The sequence below is a fragment of the Blennius ocellaris genome, assembly GCF_963422515.1.
Source record: "Blennius ocellaris genome assembly, chromosome: 1".
Classification (NCBI taxonomy): Eukaryota; Metazoa; Chordata; class Actinopteri; order Blenniiformes; family Blenniidae; genus Blennius; species Blennius ocellaris.
The window spans coordinates 2,955,989-2,981,473 of NC_137650.1; the positions used below are offsets into that span (position 1 = coordinate 2,955,989).

Consider the following 25,485-nt stretch of genomic DNA (forward strand, 5'->3'; position numbering starts at 1 on the left):
GAGATACTCGAGTACTCACAAGGCACTTGTTTTAACCTTTCACACAGACTACACATTGTTTTCATTTGATTTGAAATCATTTCCACAAATAAAATCATCAATGGATCAGCATGTTCATGCATTTCTGCTTGCTGGACTAAATCCATTTGAAACCATACGACAAGCTCTATGAATGAAGGGACCGATGATGAAATACTTGCGATCCCGCTTTATGCTTTTATGTTCTAGAAATGGCAATTCATCATCATTCAACACTGGCAAAGGAGACTTTGAGGGGAATCAACCTTACTTTTCAGTATCGACAGTTTTCTTTTAATTCCCATTTTACCAATCTGTTTGATTATACGTAAAAGTGAGTGTATATTTCTGTTCTTATGTCATCGACGCTGTGTAGAACTTTGAGCTGAATGAAAGGTTCCTTATATTTCCTTCTGGGACTCAACCCATCGACTTGTGTCTTCTCTATTGGCCAATGTGTCCACAACCTTCATTATACGCTCCTTTAAGCTTCTCTACTTCATCCTCATGTACTTTGGAGAACTCCAGCCTCTTTTTCTCCCCACAGGTGGATGACTGCTGTTCCTGCTATGCTTGATTTAATACAATTCTCTTGACCTGATATTAATCATCTGTAAAATGTATATAAAAGAGGGGTTTTGAGAAATTCAAACATGTATTTATCATTTATACAAAAAACAACAGGTAGTATTGTCATGGAGACCGTCCATGCTTAAGAACCATGGTGGTAATGATTAATGCGAGCGTGCGTTACCTACCGTACACTTTGTGGTGTTTGTTATCTTCAGGGAGAAATCAGAAACGAACTCCAGCTCAGACAGACACACTCTGTTACAGTCGACCGTCTGTGAAAAGTCACAACAAAACACACCATTACAACCACAATATGTTGCTCAATTGAAAACTAAAACACAGAAAGCTCGATGGGGATTGAAAAGCAGTTATTGAACTTTGAACAGGATAGTTTTCTTCGTTGAGAAAAAAGGTCCATTTTGGTGTCAGAGCCAATATAAAGCCATGCCTGCATGAAGTGTTTGGACCAGCCTTCAATACCAGAAAACACCTGACAACAAAACACAATACAGACATTTTCCAAAGCAAAACAGCCTCGACTTAAAAGTGGAGTTTATTAGCATTTGTTCTATTCTATCTATTTCTGTGTTTTGAACTTTATGGGTTGTCGACACAAGGGGAAGTTCCTGCTGTTTGTAAGAGTACAAGTGTTTATTGCTTCAGGAAATCTGAGACCACGATGGTCTGCAGCTGATCCAACACGGAACCTTCATGGAAAAAAAGCTGAAAAATCTTCTGCCCGGCACTTTTTTCACAAAACGCTATCATCAGACTGTTGATGCATTGAAGCGGGAAATACTGTATATTAACCTTCTGTTAGAAAATGAAGTGAATGTCTCTGGTTATGAGTCCAGTGTTGAGCTCTTCATTAGAGTTCGCATGTTCTCCCTGAGTGCATGTCAGGGTTTGTTTTTTCCAGGTTCTTTTGTTTCCGACCAAATAAATCCATTAGAGTTTGTATGTATGAATGTGAGAGTGTGTGTGGTTGTTTTTCCTGTGCTTGTCCAGTGTGTACCGTGGCTACAGTACACACTGTAGAGATCCACTCCAGCATTCTGAAACATTAAATTAGATAAGCAGAGTCAAAAATGCATTGATAGATCAACTTTAATGGCTCTAGCAAAGATTTGTGCATAGAAATACATTCTGCTTGTTTTCATCTGGTGTCTATGGAGTGATTATGGGTTGATCTGTTGATCTGTGCCAAATGATCCTTCTTGTGTCAACATCACAGTTCATAATTTTGTCATCTTATAAAACGGTCCACTGTCTGATCCTGTATTTGAGGGTGTTTCCTAAATCTTCTCAGCATCAATACTGTAATTATCAAAAGAAAAGGTTGCACACAGATTTTTAAAGAGTTGAAATTATCCAGGATATAATCAGTCATTATCGAGTTCTGCAGGGAGGTGTTGAGCACAAGCTGATCACGACTTCACGCTACAAGACGTATGGACACTTGAACCTATTATTAATGATGTCCTAATCACTGAGGAGAGCTTCATTTTAATAGTCGGTCATAAAATGGGTATATAGTTGCAGGAAATGCCACGAGGAAACCTTTAAGCAGGATTACTTTTAAGTGTTAATGCCATTCTACTCAGGATGAAACACTTTTTAAAACAGGTGAAAGAAGTCTAAAATGGGTGATCGTTCCTCACGCTGAACATTCCTGTCTGTTCTTGGCGAAAACAGCATCTATTTAGCAGGAATTTATAATTCCATGAAAGGACTCTCAATTTTACGGAATTGCAGCCAGCCTTAATGGAATGTTATTGGATCGTATCAACGGGAGGCAATAGATGAGAGTCCTGGTGATTTGGGCAGAGGGGCTGTCTATTTGTCACTGGAGGGGAGAAGCTATTGATTAGAGCATTCAAATTCCATTACATCAAGTGCGACGTCCATTCATCACGTTCTCAGATGGGTGAAGGAGCACGAGTCTCACACGCAGAGGCGCTCAGAAAAGGTATCCAAGTTTGCGGAAGTGAAATGATCTCATCTGCACGTTCGTGTGCGTCTTTTATCTCAGAGTAATGTTCTGCAGCCCTCATCAGCTCGGCGAAAACCGCTCTGCCCGCAGGGGGCGGAGAGTAATGAAGTTTCCTTAAGAGGAACTTAAACAAGGATTAAACTGATCAATCATCCGGCGCTACAGCATCGCCACACACACACACACACACACACACACACACACACACACACACACACACACACACACACACACACACACACACACACACACACACACACACACACACACACACACACACACACACACACACACACACACACACACACACACACACACACACACACACTTCAAGGTGCTATCTCTCTCTACTCTTCTCTGCAGGTGTGTGAGCAGAACACAGAACCTGACTAACAGCTTGGTTTTCCAACACATCAGGAAACGAGTGTTGTGCTTGTTGTGAGGCGGCTGTGGCTCAGGTGGGAGGCTGAGTTGTCGCTCAATCACTCGGTTGCAGGTTCAGTGCCCCCCTCTCCTACTGTTCACATAGCCATATGTTCACTCAAGGCTCCTACTCAATTAGGGCTTTTGCACCGCAAAGAACCAGGTTCTACTTGAGGCCCGGTTGTGAATGAGCACTGCCAGAGAACTGGTTCTTTTCCCACCATTAACGGAGCCAAGTGAAAGCCACGACATTGACTCACTCTAAAATGTCGTACGTGACTCATTTCACCAATGCAGCGCTCATAAAAGAACCAGGAGACGGACTGTATTCATCAGTTTGGTCCAGGAACCAGGAGACAGACTGTATTCATCAGTTTGGTCCAGGAACCAGGAGACAGACTGTATTCATCAGTTTGGTCCAGGAACCAGGAGACAGACTGTATTCATCAGTTTGGTCCGGGAACCAGGAGACAGACTGTATTCATCAGTTTGGTCCAGGAACCAGGAGACAGACTGTATTCATCAGTTTGGTCCAGGAACCAGGAGACAGACTGTATTCATGGTCTGGTCCAGGAACCAGGAGACAGACTCTATTCATCAGTTTGGTCCAGGAACCAGGAGACAGACTGTATTCATCAGTTTGGTCCAGGAACCAGGAGACAGACTGTATTCATCAGTGTGGTCCAGGAACCAGGAGACAGACTGTATTCATCAGTTTGGTCCAGGAACCAGGAGACAGACTGTATTCATGGTCTGGTCCAGGAACCAGGAGACAGACTGTATTCATCAGTTTGGTCCAGGAACCAGGAGACAGACTCTATTCATCAGTTTGGTCCAGGAACCAGGAGACAGACTGTATTCATCAGTCTGGTCCAGGAACCAGGAGACAGACTGTATTCATCAGTCTGGTCCAGGAACCAGGAGACGGACTGTATTCATCAGTCTGGTCCAGGAACCAGGAGACAGACTGTATTCATCAGTTTGGTCCAGGAACCAGGAGACAGACTGTATTCATCAGTTTGGTCCAGGAACCAGGAGACAGACTGTATTCATGGTCTGGTCCAGGAACCAGGAGACAGACTGTATTCATCAGTTTGGTCCAGGAACCAGGAGACAGACTGTATTCATGGTCTGGTCCAGGAACCAGGAGACAGACTGTATTCATCAGTTTGGTCCAGGAACCAGGAGACAGACTGTATTCATCAGTTTGGTCCAGGAACCAGGAGACAGACTGTATTCATCAGTTTGGTCCAGGAACCAGGAGACAGACTGTATTCATCAGTTTGGTCCAGGAACCAGGAGACGGACTGTATTCATCAGTTTGGTCCAGGAACCAGGAGACAGACTGTATTCATCAGTTTGGTCCAGGAACCAGGAGACAGACTGTATTCATCAGTCTGGTCCAGGAACCATGAGACAGACTGTATTCATGGTCTGGTCCAGGAACCAGGAGACAGACTGTATTCATGGTCTGGTCCAGGAACCAGGAGACAGACTGTATTCATGGTCTGGTCCAGGAACCAGGAGACAGACTGTATTCATCAGTTTGGTCCAGGAACCAGGAGACAGACTGTATTCATCAGTTTGGTCCAGGAACCAGGAGACAGACTGTATTCATGGTCTGGTCCAGGAACCAGGAGACAGACTGTATTCATGGTCTGGTCCAGGAACCAGGAGACAGACTGTATTCATCAGTTTGGTCCAGGAACCAGGAGACAGACTGTATTCATCAGTTTGGTCCAGGAACCAGGAGACAGACTGTATTCATGGTCTGGTCCAGGAACCAGGAGACAGACTGTATTCATCAGTTTGGTCCAGGAACCAGGAGACAGACTGTATTCATGGTCTGGTCCAGGAACCAGGAGACAGACTGTATTCATCAGTTTGGTCCAGGAACCAGGAGACAGACTGTATTCATCAGTTTGGTCCAGGAACCAGGAGACAGACTGTATTCATGGTCTGGTCCAGGAACCAGGAGACAGACTGTATTCATCAGTTTGGTCCAGGAACCAGGAGACAGACTGTATTCATGGTCTGGTCCAGGAACCAGGAGACAGACTGTATTCATGGTCTGGTCCAGGAACCAGGAGACAGACTGTATTCATGGTCTGGTCCAGGAACCAGGAGACAGACTGTATTCATCAGTTTGGTCCAGGAACCAGGAGACAGACTGTATTCATGGTCTGGTCCAGGAACCAGGAGACAGACTGTATTCATGGTCTGGTCCAGGAACCAGGAGACAGACTGTATTCATCAGTTTGGTCCAGGAACCAGGAGACAGACTGTATTCATGGTCTGGTCCAGGAACCAGGAGACAGACTGTATTCATCAGTTTGGTCCAGGAACCAGGAGACAGACTGTATTCATGGTCTGGTCCAGGAACCAGGAGACAGACTGTATTCATCAGTTTGGTCCAGGAACCAGGAGACAGACTGTATTCATGGTCTGGTCCAGGAACCAGGAGACAGACTGTATTCATGGTCTGGTCCAGGAACCAGGAGACAGACTGTATTCATCAGTTTGGTCCAGGAACCAGGAGACAGACTGTATTCATGGTCTGGTCCAGGTCACTGCATCTAGTCTGTCCTGAACCTCAGATTCACACCAAAGAGACAGAAAACATTGAGTCTCCTCGTCCTCTATTGGTGTTTATTCACGTCCTCCTTGCTTTAGTCTGGAGCCCCTAGTGGCCAGAGAGAGAAAATAAATAAAAATGATAATGCATGAATGAGCTTGGGTCTTATTTTTCAACATTTGGGCATCACATAGTGAATTTCTGCTCCTTTCACTGTGTTTCTGGATTGTCTCAATCAAAAGCTTCAACATCAGGAGGAATGGAGGTGTAGAATGATAGAAGGAGGAATGGAGGTGTAGAATGATAGAAGGAGGAATGGAGGTGTAGAATGATAGGAGGAATGGAGGTGTAGAATGATAGGAGGAATGGAGGTGTAGAATGATAGGAGGAGGAATGGAGGTGTAGAATGATAGGAGGAATGGAGGTGTAGAATGATAGGAGGAATGGAGGTGTAGAATGATAGAAGGAGGAATGGAGGTGTAGAATGATAGGAGGAATGGAGGTATAGAATGATAGAAGGAGGAATGGAGGTGTAGAATGATAGGAGGAATGGAGGTGTAGAATGATAGAACAAGGAATGGAGGTGTAGAATGATAGGAGGAATGGAGGTGTAGAATGATAGGAGGAGGAATGGAGGTGTAGAATGATAGAACACAGCTCTACAGCTGTTTATAATGAAAACCTATGGACACCCCTGTGCTCGGACACACTGATTAAAGTTCTCTTTCACATGAAGCCATTAAAAGACTCATTTTATGGTTAAAAATCCAGCTTTCATTTACACTAGTTTGTAGTTTGGTTTTTAGTTGCTGATGGACCAAAAGAGTCGCTTTATTATAAAGGCGTTCTGACTCCCCCTTGAACTGCAACCTTATCATGGTGGGGGAGTTTGAGCACCCGAATGACCCTCGGAGCTATGTTGTCGGGGGGCTTGCCCCCCCAGTAGGGTCTCCCAAGGCAAACAGGTCTGAGGCGATGGGTCAGACCAAAAGCAGTTCAAACCACCCCTATGAACATACACACGAGGAGCATGGAGACGTCGCCCGGATTGGCGCAGCCGGGGCCACACCCTGGAGCCAGGCCCGGGGTGGAGGCTCGCACGCGAGCGCCTGGTGGCCGGGTTCTTGCCCGCGGGACTCGGCCGGGCTCAGCCCGAAGGGACGACGCGGGCCCCTCCTCCTCATCCTCCTGTGGGCCCACCACCTACAGAGGCTGCCGTAGGGGTCGGGTGCAGTGTGGATTGGGTGGCAGTCGACGGCAGGGGCCTCGATGACCCGATCCCCGGACATGGACTCTGGCTTTCGGAACATGGAACGTGACCTCGCTGGGGGGGAAGGAGCCCGAGCTTGTGAGGGAGGTTGAGAGATACCATCTAGATATAGTCGGGCTCACCTCCACTCACAGCTTGGACTCTGGAACCCAGCTCCTCGACAGGGGCTGGACACTCCACTTCTCTGGAGTTGCCCACGGTGTAAGGCGGCGGGCTGGAGTGGGCTTGCTTATTGCCCCACAGCTCAGCCGCCATGTGTTGGAGTTCACCCCGGTGAACGAGAGGGTTGCGTCCCTACGCCTACAAGTAGGGTACAGGTCTCTGACTGTTGTCTCGGCCTATGCACCGAACAGCAGCTCAGAGTACCCAACCTTCTTGGAGTCCCTGGGAGGGGTGCTAGATAGTGCCCCAACTGGGGACTCCATTGTTCTCCTGGGGGACTTCAACGCCCACGTGGGCAACGACAGCGAGACTTGGAAGGGGGTGATTGGGAGGAACGGCCTCCCCGATCTGAACACGAGCGGTGTTCTGTTATTGGACTTCTGTGCTAGTCACAGCTTGTCCATAACGAACACCATGTTCGAGCACAGGGGTGTCCATAAGTGCACGTGGCACCAGGACACCCTAGGCCGGAGGTCAATGATAGACTTTGTGGTCGTGTCATCTGATCTCCGGCCGTGTGTCTTGGACACTCGGGTAAAGAGAGGGGCAGAGCTGTCAACTGATCACCACCTGGTGGTGAGTTGGATGCGCTGGACCGGGAGGAGGCCAGATAGACTCGGCAGGCCCAAACGTGTTATGAGGGTCTGCTGGGAACATCTGGCCGAGCCCTCCGTCCGCGCAGTTTTCAACTCCCACCTCCGGGAGAGCTTCTCACAGATCCCGAGGGAGGTTGGAGACATTGAGTCCGAGTGGACCATGTTCTCCACTTCCATTGTTGAAGCTGCTGCTCGGAGCTGTGGCCGCAGGGTCTCTGGCGCCTGTCGTGGCGGCAATCCCCGAACTCGGTGGTGGAAACCAGAAGTAAGGGATGCCGTCAAGCTGAAGAAGGAGTCCTATCAGGTACTGTTAGCCCATAGGACTCCCGAGGCAATCGACAGGTACCGGCAGGCCAAGTGAGCCGCAGCCCGGGCTGTGGTGGAGGCAAAAACTCGGGTCTGGGAGGAGTTCGGAGAGGCCATGGAGGAGGACTTTCGGTCGGCCCCGACAAAATTCTGGCAAACCGTCCGGCTCCTTAGGAGGGGGAAGCAGTTCTCCACCAACACTGTTTACAGTGGATGTGGGGAGCTGTTGACCTCAACTGGGGATATCGTTGGGCGGGAGTGGATGAGATTCGCCCAGAGTTCCTTAAGTCTCTGGATGTGCAGGGACTGTCGTGGCTGACTCGTCTCTGCAACATCGCGTGGCGGGCGGGGACAGTACCTCTGGACTGGCAGACCGGGGTGGTGATCCCTCTCTTCAAGAAGGGGAATCGGAGGGTGTGTTCCATCTACAGAGGGATCACACTCCTCAGCCTCCCCGGGAAAGTCTATTCCAGGGTACTGGAGAGGAGGGTCCGGCCGTTAGTCGAACCTCGGATCCAAGAGGAAGAATGCGGTTTTCGTCCTGGTCGTGGAACACTGGACCAGCTCTATACCCTCCACCAGGTGCTTGAGGGTTCGTGGGAGTTCGCCCAACCAGTCCACATGTGTTTTGTGGATCTGGAGAAGGCGTTCGACCGCGTCCCCCGAGACGTCCTGTGGGGGGTGCTCTGGGAGTATGGAGTCCGGGGTCCCTTGTTGAGGGCTGTTCGGTCTTTGTATTCCCGGAGTAGGGGCCTGGTTTGCATTGCCGGCAGTAAGTCGGACCTGTTCCCAGTGCACGTTGGCCTCCGGCAGGGGTGTCCTTTATCACCGATTCTGTTCATTACTTATATGGACAGAATTTCTAGGCACAGCCGGGGGCCGGAGGGGGTCCAGTTTGGGGACCACAGGATCTCATCTCTGCTATTTGCGGATGATGTGGTTCTGTTGGCCCCATCAAGCCTGGATCTCCAGCGTGCACTGACACGGTTCGCAGCCGAGTGTGAAGCAGCTGGGATGAAGATCAGCACCTCTAAATCCGAGGCCATGGTTCTCGACCAGAAAAAGGTGGCTTGCCCCCTCCAGGTCGGTGGAGTGCCCTTGTCCCAAGTGGAGGAGTTCAAGTATCTTGGGGTCTTGTTCACGAGTGGGGGAAAGATGGAGCGTGAGATCGACAGGTGGATCGGTGCAGCGTCTGCAGTTATGCAGACGTTGTATCGGTCCGTCGTGGTGAAGAAGGAGCTGAGCCAAAAAGCGAAGCTCTCGATTTACCGGTCGATCTTCGTTCCTACCCTCACCTATGGTCATGAACTATGGGTCATGACCGAAAGAACGAGATCCCGGATACAAGCGGCTGAAATGAGTTTCCTCCATAGGATGGCTAGGCGTACCCTTAGAGATAGGGTGAGGAGCTCAGTCACCATTAGAGATAGGGTGAGGAGCTCAGTCACCAGGGAGGAGCTCGGAGTAGAGCCGCTGCTCCTCCACATCGAGAGGAGCAGCTGAGGTGGCTCGGGCATCTATTTCGGATGCCCCCCGGACGCCTCCCTAGGGAGGTGTTCTGGGCATGTCCCTCCGGTAGGAGGCCTCGGGGCAGACCTAGGACACGCTGGAGGGACTATGTCTCTCGGCTGGCCTGGGAACGCCTTGGGGTGCCACTGGAAGAGCTGGAGGAAGTGTCTGGGGGGAGGGAAGTCTGGGAAACTCTGCTCGGACTGCTGCCTCCGCTACCCGGCCCCGGATAAGCGGTAGTCAATGGATGGATGGATGGATGTCTCATAGTAGAGCGTCTCATAGCGGAGTGTCTCATAGTGGAGCGTCTCATAGCAGAGTGTCTCATAGTGGAGCGTCTCATAGTGGAGTGTCTCATAGTGGAGTGTCTCATAGTGGAGCCTCTCATAGTGGAGCGTCTCATAGTGGAGTGTCTCATAGCGGAGCCTCTCATAGTGGAGTGTCTCATAGTGGAGCGTCTCATAGCGGAGCGTCTCATAGCGGAGTGTTTCATAGTGGAGCCTCTCATAGTGGAGTGTCTCATAGTGGAGCCTCTCATAGTGGAGTGTCTCATAGCGGAGCCTCTCATAGTGGAGTGTCTCATAGCGGAGCCTCTCATAGTGGAGCGTCTCATAGTGGAGCGTCTCATAGCGGAGCCTCTCATAGTGGAGCGTCTCATAGTGGACCGACCGGGGCTGTGACAGACCGGGGCTGTGACCGACCGACCGGGGCTGTGACAGACCGGGGTTCTGACGGTCCACACAAGAACGCCGCTTCATGCAAACGAGCTGTTTTGGGCCTATAATCCACAAGAAGCAGCGTTTACATTTTTTTTTAGCAAAGGTCCTGAGTGGGGAAATTCTAAAACCTCGGCACAACGACGATCACCTGTGGAAAAAAGATGACGTAACACCCGCCCACCACCACCACAGTCCGCAATGTCCCCTAATGACCACAACAATCAGGGACACAAGGTCCGGTGGAGCTGCAGAACCAGTGACGCTCGCAGCAGGAGGAGAGCGGCCATAGACCTATAGAACTAGAATTATATCGAAGCCTATGAGCAGGAGTCTACTTCTACATTTCTTTGTGCTCCGTCTCTTCTTCTGTGTTATTGGTGTTTTTGGTGAGTCACAGCGCCCCTGAAGGCCTGGCATGTGTACTACAGCCCTGAAGCCTCGTGTTGAGCCGTGTACATAGAGACGTGTTCATAGAGACGTGTACATAGTGACGTGTTCATAGAGACGTGTTCATAGAGACGTGTACATAGTGACGTGTTCATAGAGACGTGTTCATAGTGACGTGTTCATAGAGACGTGTACATAGACGTGTTCAGAGACGTGTTCAGAGACGTGTTCATAGAGACGTGTTCATAGAGACGTGTTCATAGAGACGTGTACATAGTGACGTGTTCATAGAGATGTGTTCATAGACGTGTTCATAGAGACGTGTTCAGAGACGTGTACATAGAGACGTGTTCATAGAGACGTGTTCATAGAGACGTGTTCATAGTGACGTGTTCATAGAGGCGTGTTCATAGAGACGTGTGGACGGAGGTTTTTTTGAGAACCTTGGGGAGAAAAAAGATCGTTTTGGTTCGTGTGGATGTGGCTAAAGAACTGGTGCTCAGTCTGACCCTGGCGCCGAACTAGCACCTGGGTGTTTCTGGTGGAAAAGCCCCCACTGTGGCATTTTAACAATCTCATAAGTATGACATGAATGCAATACATTTTTGGGTCACAGTATCAACTGTGTTGTGTGCAGATTGCAGGATGAAAAGAGAAAAAAATATGAGGAGGAGGAGAATATGGAAGTGGTCATGGCTCGTAAAGCTCGGCCCACTTGGGACGATCATTTTTCAAAGGGAGCTTTAAATAAGTACTTGCTCGTAGCTGTTAGCATTCACTCTTATGCCCTTTCATTTCCCAACAAAACACAGTACATGTAAACCTAACAAACAAATATTAATCCAAATGGGTTACAAGACTATGGCATTGACTGTCCTCATGGTGCGACACCGATTTAGAGCCAAGATCAAAGATATCACAGCGATTCTCTCACAATTTCAATCTTTCATCTGCGACGAGCTCAAAAAAAAAAAATATATATTTTTTTTTCAATGTTTTTTTTCAAGCACCAAACCTCAAATTGCTCCTAATGGATGGATTGACACCAATAGCAGAACCTTCACCACAGGTTGCATGTCTGTGGTTATTCCTCCTCACAAAAGCACAGATTTTTCACAGTGTTCAGAGTTTTGCTTTCCATTACTATCTTAGGAACACTTGGTTCAGCATACTTTGCAAATGTCAATTTGAATAAGTCGTGTTTTTTTGTAGCCTTTATAAATGAGATGCTGTGTTTTTGTTGCTGTCTTGGCCAGTTCTCCCTTAAAAATCAATCTTTGATCAAAATCTAAACGTCTGGTTCAAAAGAGAAGAGCTTATTAACAACGTGGAGGACCCACCTGTATGACTGCAGGTTCAGAGATCAGTGTGTCTGCTGCCACCACCTCCACCACTGCCTCAGGCGCCACGGCCTTCTTCATGCAGGCCATGTTGAAGCCGTAGACGTCGTCCCAGAATGCAATGCGGTCTTGGTGCTTCTGTACGTCCCCCAAAGCTGCGAGGCTGATGTTACAGAGGTCTGGGTAAACTGTGGAGTAAAGAGAAAGCCAGAGGGACTCAGTACTCTGTAGATACAAAATGATCCATCACTGAACAGCATGTCAAACGAAAACCTTCATCGCATGAGTTAATCAGGTTGTTGGGATGTCCCAGGACCACAGAAAGTTTGTTCATTTTTTGGTTAGAGACATTCATTTGTCATGAGACACAGTCATGACATGAATTCTGACCCAGGAATATGATTGACCATCACACCCAGTGGGGGTGGAGGGCCTTCTGCAGGACATTCCTCCCCCCCTTTCTGCTCACAAGACTCTTCCCCCATGCAATCAGCCAGTCACTGATTGGTTGAAGCTCTCAGGCTTTGACACCTCTGAATTCACACGTTCAACAAAAGGCTTTCAGCCAGCCTCCATTCTCTCTTGCAAAGCAAACTCCAAGTAGGTGGGTTGCTGGAGAGCAGCTCATCCAGTGTTAGCACACAGCTAACACCAGAGGCCTGCAAACCAGGGGCCTCCACTCCTCAACTCCTCTGCTGACCCGACCACGAGGGTCAGACCTTCCCCTGATCCAGAGACCAGCACCCAGAGTCTGCTCTCCAGGGAAACCAACCGGTTCCTCCAGGACGGACCAGGGAAACGACGCCTCACAGAACTTCTTTGTGTTTTTCCTGAACAAGCAGGAAAACCATCACAGACCTGAGCGACCAGCTCCTCAGTCTGAACAAAGGGACAACCAGGCGCTGTAAGAAGGACTCCTGAAACATCAACTTCATCTTCTTCTCCTCGGCCTGCAGAACCAGCAACCACAGTTAGCAGGAGGTGCTAACTACAGGAGAAGCTAGCAGCTTCCCTCCAGCAGGACAACAACTGAACTCCTTCAAGGAAGTGGTAACAACAACTGGGCTTTACCTGAGATTAGTTAAACCTGATGCTATGATAGAACTGTTTAACTTTATGAAGATGTGTTGATTCTGTTACAGTGATTGAGTTCTATAGATAATGATATTAGGAGCAGTGATCAACCTGTAAACCAACGTTAGCTCTGCCACAGAAACAGGGTCTGCATGCTAATCTTTGCTTTACTAACTAGTTAACTCACAATCCTACACATATCACATCAAAGACAACATCACACAGTAACTGAACACCATCTGACGACTCCTGACGTTTTACAAAACAAGTCTCATTCACATCAACTCATTCTAGAAATGGTCCTTTAGCAGAGACACACAGGAAGCAGACGCTAAGACTAGCTTCCATGTTCCATTGTTCTCCAGCACATGGTGGAGACCCAGGACAGACCTCCTGTTCTCTGATAACCTCCATTTGAATGGAGTTTCTTGTGATCCGCCATCTTGTTTTGTAGTTCCATCACACGTCACACACACACACACTCCCTCCAACTCTCTCTCTCTCTCCACACACACACACACACACACACACACACACACACACACACACACACACACACACACACACACACACACACACACACACACACACACACACACACACACACACACACACACACACACACACACACACACACACACACCCAGCTGTATATAGGTAGTTAGAATCTGTGTTTTATTTGTTTTCATTGTAAATAAATATAATGTTTGGAATCATACTTGCTGTTTTATTAATGAGCACAAAGGAGAATGAAATGTCGACCTCTTCTGTGTCAAGAACTCCAAAATCCTTCAATCTTTAATGTTAATTCTGGTAATTGTAATTAATTTAACTATTAATTAAAATTCCTGATGAACTGTTTAGTATATCTTATGAGACTGATAGAACTGAATTGGCTATCATTTCCTGTTAAGACAGGTGGAGCTCCGAGGTTCTGATACATCAGATTAAATTTCAATAACATTATTAATAACTATCTTTGATCATTATTAATCATTATCGATAGCCAACCAAAACATAAATAGTGATCCATGTGAGGTAGTAAATCCCTACAAGGTGATTGGCCCAATCCTATGTTTTGCCAGTCTTCTTCATGGGATACTAAAGTAGTGTAACGTAAGAGTCGGGCAAAAACCACACCTTTATCAACTCTCTGCTCATTTCTGGTATTTTCTCTCAAATTTCTGTGAAAACATGGATTTTTTTTATTGTCGATCTAAAAAATGAAATTGACACACTTCACTTCTATTGTCATTATTATTTTCTATTCCTCCGATCCTCAGGCCAGAGTTTCCTGAAGGTTCCAAAGACTTGCTTTAAAACCCGGAGGGGGGTCTTTCTGGCCGTAGCCCCCGGGCTATGGGACGACTGGCCCCGGTCCCTCCACACCCTCCACTCCACGGACTCTTTTAAAAAGCTCTTTTTATTGCTCCCATTTTTTTTTTTACAGGACTTTGTGATTTTTATCTGTGAAAAGCACTTAAAAAAAACAACTTTAATTACTTTGTTCTACATTTAGAAGCACCGACATTGTTTTCAGCCAAATGAAAACAAACAAATAAGTAAATACATAGTAACATAACAGAATTTTAACATTCATGCAAAATTCAAAAAGTTGAATCAGTACTTCTACGTTCATGTGATGAAAAGCTTGATGAGTTAGTGGCACTGAACTGGTCTGGTTTGTAACAACAATTTTAGGGTTCAGGTCCGATGATGTCACACTTTTAAGTGCTGCACTCATTTACTTCATGATTAAAAACAACAACTCATCATATACATCACCATCGTCTGGAAGAACACTTCATTTCAAAACACCGTGAAGTAGTTTCTGTCTGATCTCCTCCTGCGACGCCGCACAGACTCAACGAGCAAAAGATTTATTTTGCTCTAAATGAACGATCATTAATCATCACTAAAGCAAAGGGTGGGAAAACCTGGTCTTGTAAATGTCTATCCTCAGCGGCGAGACAACCTTAATATCAACAAATTCTAATGGCTTACAAACCATTCAACAATTTTAATCAGTGAACGCCTCGACATCTTGTGGGTGTGGAGTTTAACATCAATTTCATGATGCGGCTGCAATGACTGTATCCATCACATGTCAGACAAAACATGGCCCGACACCACATTGTCCTATTTTCACGCTTTATATTCTGCACATTGAATAGCTGCAATGTGAAAAACCTTATCAAGCAGGTGGACAGAACCAACACGTGTGACTACTGCACACGTGATAACAGATTGCACAGGGCTCCACTTTTCATGGAGGCGATGTTTACATTTGTCTCGAAATTCATCAAATTCTCTTGATTCTGACCTCCAGATTAGAGCAGGACACTTGGAAATGTCAGCGTTTCTTTTATATTACTGGCAGTACAAAGTCTACCAGATGCATTTCCACATTCACATTTTTGGCTGAATCGACTGATATGACATTACTTCCAGATCAGTAGTTTGGCAACTTAAACACATACATACTAAATTGTGATTAAAGAATCATATAATTTAAGGCAGCAAAATCTCATGTGGTGCATTGAAAATGTGAGTTTTCTGTTATTTCGAACTGTTGGAATGTGTGAATATGTAGCAGTTTATTAGTTTTAATGCAGCCAATACTGTTTATCCATAGATAAGATATAGACATCTGTAAGAGAACAATGTTGTTGCAAACTGTGGCCCTTTTGCAATGTAGCTGCACAGACTTGATGCAATTTCAAAGAAAGCACAGCGTGAAATCTCATCTGTACGTGGTTGCAGGTCACTGCCCTTCCTGATGTAGCCTGTCCTGCAAGTTTTAGAGCTTCCTTGCTTCAACAAACCTCAATCTAATCAGAGAGAGAGAGAGCGAGAGAGAGAGAGAGAGAGAGAGCGAGAGAGAGAGCGAGAGAGCGAGAGAGCGAGAGAGCGAGAGAGAGAGAGAGAGAGAGAGACCTAAAACATGCTGGACTTCTCCTGCCCTCCACCTCCTCCATGATTATTTTACTCTCCATAAAGTTCCTTTTCCTCAACAAGAATATCGACGAGGAACTTTGCACTGAGCATTTATGGGAGCAAGTGGGCGCGTTGAGGGCTGAACTGTGCAACCTTCCAGTTGGACTGTGATCTCTGAAAGGAAAGAGCATGCAGATGTGCCTATGGTTTTACTGATCGGATTTTTTTTTTTTTTTGGGGTGGGGGCATGCTATTTTCAGCTGTTGGGGGCACAGACATTTTTAGTAGGAATCCTACGCAAGGCTTTATAGATGAGGCCCCTGGACTGCAGACTGCAGAGGTAGGCAGAACCGTGCTATAAGTCCATTTATAACACAGAAAACATGCACACAAACATAAAATAAAGATTTTCCTTCACTATTGAAATGTAAGTCACAAGAGCAACATACAGGTTAAAATGACGTCTATGTCAGTGGTCTCTAAACTGGCTCACTACTTCATACTGCCAACCAGAGCAAACAGATCTCTGGCCCTCTTGAAAACGTGGGTCTCCGTTTGTTTACAAACAACCTTTCCAACGCGCGTGGTGAGAGGACGTGTGCAATGCATTTTGGGTAGTAAGCAAACAAAGAAGAAGTAGTGAGGAAGAAGTAGTGAGGAAGAGGTAGTGAGGAAGAAGAAGTAGTGAGGAAGAAGAAGTAGTGAGGAAGAAGAAGTGAGGAAGAAGAAGTAGTGAGGAAGAAGAAGTGAGGAAGAAGAAGTAGTGAGGAAGAAGAAGTAGTGAGGAAGAAGAAGTGAGGAAGAAGAAGTAGTGAGGAAGAAGAAGTAGTGAGAAAGAGGAAGTAGTGAGGAAGAAGAAGTAGTGAGGAAGAAGTAGTGAGGAAGAAGAAGTGAGGAAGAAGCAGTAGTGAGGAAGAAGAAGTAGTGAGGAAGCAGTAGTGAGGAAGAAGAAGTAGTGAGGAAGAAGAAGTGAGGAAGAAGAAGTAGTGAGGAAGAAGAAGTAGTGAGAAAGAGGAAGTAGTGAGGAAGAAGAAGTAGTGAGGAAGAAGTAGTGAGGAAGAAGAAGTGAGGAAGAAGCAGTAGTGAGGAAGAAGAAGTAGTGAGGAAGCAGTAGTGAGGAAGAAGAAGTAGTGAGGAAGCAGTAGTGAGGAAGAAGAAGTAGTGAAGAAGAAGAAGTAGTGAGGAAGAAGAAGTAGTGAGGAAGAAGTAGTGAGGAAGAAGTAGTGAAGAAGAAGTAGTGAGGAAGAAGAAGTAGTGAGGAAGAAGAAGTAGTGAAGAAGAAGTAGTGAGGAAGAAGAAGTAGTGAGGAAGAAGTAGTGAGGAAGAAGAAGTAGTGAGGAAGAAGAAGTAGTGAGGAAGAAGAAGTAGTGAGGAAGCAGTAGTGAGGAAGAAGAAGTAGTGAAGAAGAAGAAGTAGTGAGGAAGAAGAAGTAGTGAGGAAGAAGTAGTGAGGAAGAAGAAGTAGTGAAGAAGAAGTAGTGAGGAAGAAGAAGTGAGGAAGAAGAAGTAGTGAGGAAGAAGAAGTGAGAAAGAAGAAGTAGTGAGGAAGAAGTAGTGAGGAAGAAGAAGTAGTGAGGAAGAAGAAGTAGTGAGGAAGAAGTAGTGAGGAAGAAGAAGTAGTGAAGAAGAAGAAGTAGTGAGGAAGAAGAAGTAGTGAGGAAGAAGTAGTGAGGAAGAAGAAGTGAGGAAGAAGAAGTAGTGAGGAAGAAGTAGTGAGGAAGAAGAAGTGAGGAAGAAGAAGTAGTGAGGAAGAAGTAGTGAGGAAGAAGAAGTAGTGAAGAAGAAGTAGTGAGGAAGAAATAGTGAGGAAGAAGAAGTAGTGAGGAAGAAGTAGTGAGGAAGAAGAAGTGAGGAAGAAGTAGTGAGGAAGAAGAAGTGAGGAAGAAGAAGTAGTGAGGAAGAAGAAGTAGTGAGGAAGAAGAAGTGAGGAAGAAGAAGTAGTGAGGAAGAAGTAGTGAGGAAGAAGAAGTAGTGAGGAAGAAGAAGTAGTGAGGAAGAAGAAGTAGTGAGGAAGAAGAAGTAGTGAGGAAGAAGTAGTGAGGAAGAAGAAGTAGTGAGGAAGAAGAAGTAGTGAGGAAGAAGAAGTAGTGAGGAAGAAGAAGTGAGGAAGAAGAAGTAGTGAGGAAGAAGTAGTGAGGAAGAAGAAGTAGTGAGGAAGAAGAAGTAGTGAGGAAGAAGAAGTAGTGAGGAAGAAGAAGTAGTGAGGAAGAAGAAGTAGTGAGGAAGAAGAAGTGAGGAAGAAGAAGTAGTGAGGAAGAAGAAGTGAGGAAGAAGAAGTAGTGAAGAAGAAGTAGTGAGGAAGAAGAAGTAGTGAGGAAGAAGAAGTAGTGAGGAAGAAGAAGTAGTGAGGAAGAAGAAGTAGTGAGGAAGAAGAAGTAGTGAGGAAGAAGAAGTGAGGAAGAAGAAGAAGTGAGGAAGAAGTAGTGAGGAAGAAGAAGTAGTGAGGAAGAAGAAGTAGTGAGGAAGAAGTAGTGAGGAAGAAGTAGTGAGGAAGAAGAAGTAGTGAGGAAGAAGAAGTAGTGAGGAAGAAGAAGTGAGGAAGAAGTAGTGAGGAAGAAGTAGTGAGGAAGAAGAAGTAGTGAAGAAGAAGTAGTGAGGAAGACTCACATTGATATCTGGGCCCGGTTGTTCAAAACTGGGTTATCTTTTAACCAGCAGTTAAATACATTTAATCGACCGTTAACTTTAACAGCATTGGTATCTTGTTGTTCAAAACTGGGCTACCTTTAATTGGTTGTTATCTTCATGTTTAAGTTAACGCACATCCAGACCTCCACTAACTAGTTAACAGTGGTTAACACTCACCATGGCTAACTATTTAACAGTAGTTAACTCCCACCATGGCTAACTAGTTAACAGTGGTTAACTCCCACCATGGCGTTCACTAGCGGAGCTGCATTCATGATGCGAGTTCATCAAAGAAAGGAGAGGATGAACGGTGGACTGAACTTTGATATAATCAATACTGTAATGAAGAGTGACGCTTCTACGGAGCCCCGGAGCCGTCATACACATTTTGCATACAAACCGCAGCACATGAGGATAATCAGCAGAGTGGTGCTGCAGAGAGAAAGCAGTGCGCGCGCACGCACGCACGCACACACACACACACACACACACACACACACACACACACACACACACACACACACACACACACACACACACACACACACACACACACACACACACACACACACACACACACACACACACACACACACACACACACACACACACACACACACACACACACACACTGCTCAAAAAAATAAAGGGAACCTAAACAACACAATGTAGCTCCAAGTCAATCACACTTGTGTGAAACCAAACTGTCCACTAAGGAAGCAACGCTGATTGACAATCAGTTTCACCTGCTGTGCAAATGGAAAAGACAACAGGTGGAAATGATAGGCAATTAGCAAGACCCTCAATAAAGGAGGTTCTGCAGGTGGTTCCACAGACCACTTCTCAGTTCCTCTACTTTCTGGCTGATGTGTTGGTCACTTCTGAATGCTGAAGGTGCTTCACTCTCGTGGTGCCATGAGACGGAGTCTACAACCTCACAAGTGGCTCAGTAGTGCAGCTCATCCAGGATGGAACATCAATGAGCTGTGGCAAGAAGGTTTGTTGTGTCTGTCAGCGTCGTGTCCAGAGCAAGGAGGAGACACCAGGAGACAGGCCAGGACTCCAGGAGACAGGCCAGGACTCCAGGAGACAGGCCAGGACACCAGGAGACAGGCCAGGACTCCAGGAGACAGGCCAGGACACCAGGAGACAGGCCAGGACATCAAGAGACAGGCCAGGACATCAGGAGAGGTGGAGGAGGCCACAGGAGGGCAACAAGCCAGCAGCAGGACTGCTACCTCCACCTTTGTGCAAGAAGGACCAGGAGGAGCTGCAGGAGCTGCAGAACCTCCAGCAGGACACTAATGTGATGTTCCTGCTCAAACTGTCAGAAACACACTTCACCAGGGTGCTATGAGGAACCTCGTCCACAGGAACAGACTCCATGAGGGTGGTATGAGGAACCTCGTCCACAGGAACAGACTCCATGAGGGTGGTATGAGGAACCTCGTCCACAGGAACAGACTCCATGAGGGTGGTATGAGGGCCACGTCCACAGGAACAGACTCCATGAGGGTGGTATGAGGGCCACGTCCACAGGAACAGACTCCATGAGGGTGGTATGAGGGCCACGTCCACAGGAACAGACTCCATGAGGGTGGTATGAGGGCCTCGTCCACAGGAACAGACTCCATGAGGGTGGTATGAGGGCCACGTCCACAGGAACAGACTCCATGAGGGTGCTATGAGGGCCACGTCCACAGGAACAGACTCCATGAGGGTGGTATGAGGGCCACGTCCACAGGAACAGACTCCATGAGGGTGGTATGAGGGCCACGTCCACAGGAACAGACTCCATGAGGGTGGTATGAGGGCCCCTCGTCCACAGGAACAGACTCCATGAGGGTGGTATGAGGGCCACGTCCACAGGAACAGACTCCATGAGGGTGGTATGAGGGCCACGTCCACAGGAACAGACTCCATGAGGGTGCTATGAGGAACATCGTCCACAGGAACAGACTCCATGAGGGTGGTATGAGGGCCACGTCCACAGGAACAGACTCCATGAGGGTGGTATGAGGGCCACGTCCACAGGAACAGACTCCATGAGGGTGGTATGAGGGCCCCACGTCCACAGGAACAGACTCCATGAGGGTGGTATGAGGGCCACGTCCACAGGAACAGACTCCATGAGGGTGGTATGAGGGCCACGTCCACAGGAACAGACTCCATGAGGGTGGTATGAGGGCCACCTCCACAGGAACAGACTCCATGAGGGTGATATGAGGGCCACGTCCACAGGAACAGACTCCATGAGGGTGGTATGAGGGCCACCTCCACAGGAACAGACTCCATGAGGGTGGTATGAGGGCCACGTCCACAGGAACAGACTCCATGAGGGTGGTATGAGGGCCACGTCCACAGGAACAGACTCCATGAGGGTGGTATGAGGGCCATGTCCACAGGAACAGACTCCATGAGGGTGGTATGAGGGCCCCACGTCCACAGGAACAGACTCTATGAGGGTGGTATGAGGGCCCTCGTCCACAGGAACAGACTCCATGAGGGTGCTATGAGGGCCACGTCCACAGGAACAGACTCCATGAGGGTGGTATGAGGGCCACGTCCACAGGAACAGACTCCATGAGGGTGCTATGAGGGCCACGTCCACAGGAACAGACTCCATGAGGGTGGTATGAGGGCCACGTCCACAGGAACAGACTCCATGAGGGTGGTATGAGGGCCTCGTCCACAGGAACAGACTCCATGAGGGTGGTATGAGGGCCCCTCGTCCACAGGAACAGACTCCATGAGGGTGGTATGAGGGCCACGTCCACAGGAACAGACTCCATGAGGGTGGTATGAGGGCCACGTCCACAGGAACAGACTCCATGAGGGTGCTATGAGGAACATCGTCCACAGGAACAGACTCCATGAGGGTGGTATGAGGGCCACGTCCACAGGAACAGACTCCATGAGGGTGGTATGAGGGCCACGTCCACAGGAACAGACTCCATGAGGGTGGTATGAGGGCCACGTCCACAGGAACAGACTCCATGAGGGTGGTATGAGGGCCACGTCCACAGGAACAGACTCCATGAGGGTGGTATGAGGGCCACCTCCACAGGAACAGACTCCATGAGGGTGATATGAGGGCCACGTCCACAGGAACAGACTCCATGAGGGTGGTATGAGGGCCACCTCCACAGGAACAGACTCCATGAGGGTGGTATGAGGGCCACGTCCACAGGAACAGACTCCATGAGGGTGGTATGAGGGTCACGTCCACAGGAACAGACTCCATGAGGGTGGTATGAGGGCCATGTCCACAGGAACAGACTCCATGAGGGTGGTATGAGGGCCCCACGTCCACAGGAACAGACTCTATGAGGGTGGTATGAGGGCCCTCGTCCACAGGAACAGACTCCATGAGGGTGGTATGAGGGCCACGTCCACAGGAACAGACTCCATGAGGGTGGTCTGAGGACCCCCTCGTCCACAGGAACAGACTCCTTGAGGGTGGTATGAGGGCCACGTCCACAGGAACAGACTCCATGAGGGTGGTATGAGGGCCTCGTCCACAGGAACAGACTCCATGAGGGTGGTATGAGGGCCACGTCCACAGGAACAGACTCCATGAGGGTGCTATGAGGGCCACGTCCACAGGAACAGACTCCATGAGGGTGGTATGAGGGCCTCGTCCACAGGAACAGACTCCATGAGGGTGGTATGAGGGCCACGTCCACAGGAACAGACTCCATGAGGGTGCTATGAGGGCCACGTCCACAGGAACAGACTCCATGAGGGTGGTATGAGGGCCCCTCGTCCACAGGAACAGACTCCATGAGGGTGGTATGAGGACCCCTCGTCCACAGGAACAGACTCCATGAGGGTGGTATGAGGGCCACGTCCACAGGAACAGACTCCATGAGGGTGGTATGAGGGCCTCGTCCACAGGAACAGACTCCATGAGGGTGGTATGAGGGCCACGTCCACAGGAACAGACTCCATGAGGGTGCTATGAGGGCCACGTCCACAGGAACAGACTCCATGAGGGTGGTATGAGGGCCACGTCCACAGGAACAGACTCCATGAGGGTGGTATGAGGGCCACGTCCACAGGTGGGGGTTGTGCTTACAGCCCAACACCGTGCAAGACGTTTGGTATTTGCCAGAGAACACCAAGATCGGCAAATTGACCACTGGCGCCCTATGATCTCTACAGATGAAAGCAGGTTCACTGAGCACATGTGACAGACGTGACAGAGTCTGGAGACGCTGTGGAGAACGTTCTGCTGCAGGAACATCCTCCACCAAGAGCCGTGGAGAACGTTCTGCTGCAGCAACATCCTCCAGCATTGTGGAGAACGTTCTGCTGCAGCAACATCCTCCAGCATTGTGGAGAACGTTCTGCTGCAGCAACATCCTCCACCATGAGCCATGGAGAACGTTTTGCTGCAGGAACATCCTCCATCATGAGCCATGGAGAACGTTCTGCTGCAGTAACATCCTCCATCATGAGCCATGGAGAACGTTCTGCTGCAGGAACATCCTCCATCATGAGCCGTGGAGAACGTTCTGCTGCTGGAACATCCTCCATCATGAGCTGTGGAGAACGTTCTGCTGCTGGAACATCCTCCATCATGAGCCGTGGAGAACGTTCTGCTGCTGGAACATCCTCCATCATGAGCTGTGGAGAACGTTCTGCTGCTGGAACATCCTCCATCATGAGCTGTGGAGAACGTTCTGCTGCACTAACATCCTCCACCATGAGCCATGGAGAACGTTCTGCTGCAGGAACATCTTCCATCATGAGCCGTGGAGAACCTTCTGCTGCAGGAACATCCTCCACCATGAGCCATGGAGAACGTTCTGCTGCACTAACATCCTCCACCATGAACCATGGAGAACGTTCTGCTGCAGGAACATCCTCCATCATGACCGGTTGGGCAGGGGGTCCGTAATGGTGTGGGGGGGTCATTTCTCTGGGGGGGGGCACAGCCCTCCTTGTGCTCGCCAGAGGCAGCCTGACTGCCATTAGGTACCGAGATGAGATCCTCAGACCCCTGGTGAGACCAGATGCTGGTGCGGTTGGCCCTGGGTTCCTCCTAATGAGACCATGCTAGACCTTATGTGGCTGGAGTGTCAGCAGTTCCTGCAAGATGAAGAAATTGATGATCTGGACCGGCCCCCCCGGTCCCCAAACCTGAATCCAGTTGAGCACATCTGGGACTTGCTCCATCCACAAACGCCACGTTGCGTCGCTTTATTAGTTTGAGGTAACGACTTATCATGTCCTTCCCACACGTTCTCCTTATTTTTCTCGACGGCCACTCCGGCGCTTCGTACAGATACTTTCTACCTCCTTCTCTCAGGTGAAGATGAGAAAAGATGCGGTGGATCATCCAGCTCAGTTTAAACTAGTTTAAACTCCCGGTCTCAGTTGAAACTCCCGGTCTCAGTTGAAACTCCAGGTCTCAGTTGAAACTCCAGGTCTCAGTTGAAACTCCCGGTCTCAGTTGAAACTCCCGGTCTCACTTTAAACTCCCGGTCTCAGTTTAAACTCCCGGTCTCAGTTGAAACTCCCGGTCTCACATTAAACTCCCGGTCTCACTTTAAACTCCCGGTCTCAGTTGAAACTCCCGGTCTCACTTTAAACTCCCGGTCTCAGCTTAAACTCCCGGTCTCAGTTGAAACTCCTGGTCTCAGTTGAAACTCCCGGTCTCAGTTGAAACTCCCGGTCTCAGTTGAAACTCCCGGTCTCAGTTGAAACTCCCGGTCTCAGTTGAAACTCCCGGTCTCAGTTGAAACTCCCGGTCTCAGTTGATACTCCCGGTCTCACATTAAACTCCCGGTCTCACTTTAAACTCCCGGTCTCACTTTAAACTCCCGGTCTCAGTTTAAACTCCCGGTCTCAGTTTAAACTCCCGGTCTCAGTTGAAACTCCCGGTCTCACATTAAACTCCCGGTCTCACTTTAAACTCCCGGTCTCAGTTGAAACTCCCGGTCTCAGTTGAAACTCCCGGTCTCACTTTAAACTCCTGGTCTCAGCTTAAACTCCCGGTCTCAGTTTAAACTCCCGGTCTCAGTTGAAACTCCCGGTCTCAGTTTAAACTCCCGGTCTCAGTTGAAACTCCCGGTCTCAGTTGAAACTCCCGGTCTCAGTTGAAACTCCCGGTCTCAGTTGAAACTCCCGGTCTCAGTTGAAACTCCCGGTCTCAGTTGAAACTCCCGGTCTCAGTTGAAACTCCCGGTCTCAGTTGAAACTCCCGGTCTCACATTAAACTCCCGGTCTCACTTTAAACTCCCGGTCTCACTTTAAACTCCCGGTCTCAGTTTAAACTCCCGGTCTCAGTTTAAACTCCCGGTCTCAGTTGAAACTCCCGGTCTCACATTAAACTCCCGGTCTCACTTTAAACTCCCGGTCTCAGTTGAAACTCCCGGTCTCAGTTGAAACTCCCGGTCTCACTTTAAACTCCTGGTCTCAGCTTAAACTCCCGGTCTCAGTTGAAACTCCCGGTCTCAGTTTAAACTCCCGGTCTCAGTTTAAACTCCCGGTCTCAGCTTAAACTCCCGGTCTCAGTTTAAACTCCCGGTCTCAGTTTAAACTCCTGGCCTCAGCGGATAAAAACCTCCACTGTGTTTAACACAACACATGAAAGTGGGCGGAGCCTTGTTAACCTCACTATTAACTTTTTAACTAACCATGTTTTAAACAATGCATATTTAACGGTGGGTTAGCTGACGGCGGGTTAGGTAGTTTACCGGCAGGTTAGGGCTTAACCACCGGTTAAGATAATGCAGTGTAGAACTACCGGGTCCTGGTCTGAAGACTATATATTGGGCTTGTTTGTAGCTTCCCATGACCCACGAGCCAACTGGCCTCGCCGCCACGGGCAAAAGCAGCAGGAATTCTTCTTTCTGTCTGGACCAATCAATGAGCCGTGTTTCTTCTCTACTTCCTCTCTGGTCAGAGTTTGTTTCGGGTGACAGCGCCCCCAAACCAGCAGCTGTTGTCATTGCGTGATGCTTTCCAG

At 48.3% G+C, this 25,485-nt stretch overlaps 1 protein-coding gene across 1 annotated transcript in view; it reads right to left on the reverse strand.

Annotated features, from left to right (window-relative positions):
• prmt3 (protein arginine methyltransferase 3) overlaps positions 1-25,485 on the reverse strand; it is a 104,936-nt gene that overhangs the window by 29,378 nt on the left and 50,073 nt on the right. The window contains exons 12-13 of the mRNA XM_080499901.1: positions 11,872-12,059; positions 777-863 (exon numbers count right to left, since the gene is read on the reverse strand). Coding sequence (XP_080356027.1) covers positions 777-863; positions 11,872-12,059 — 275 coding nt within the window. The remainder of the gene's footprint in view (positions 1-776; positions 864-11,871; positions 12,060-25,485) is intronic.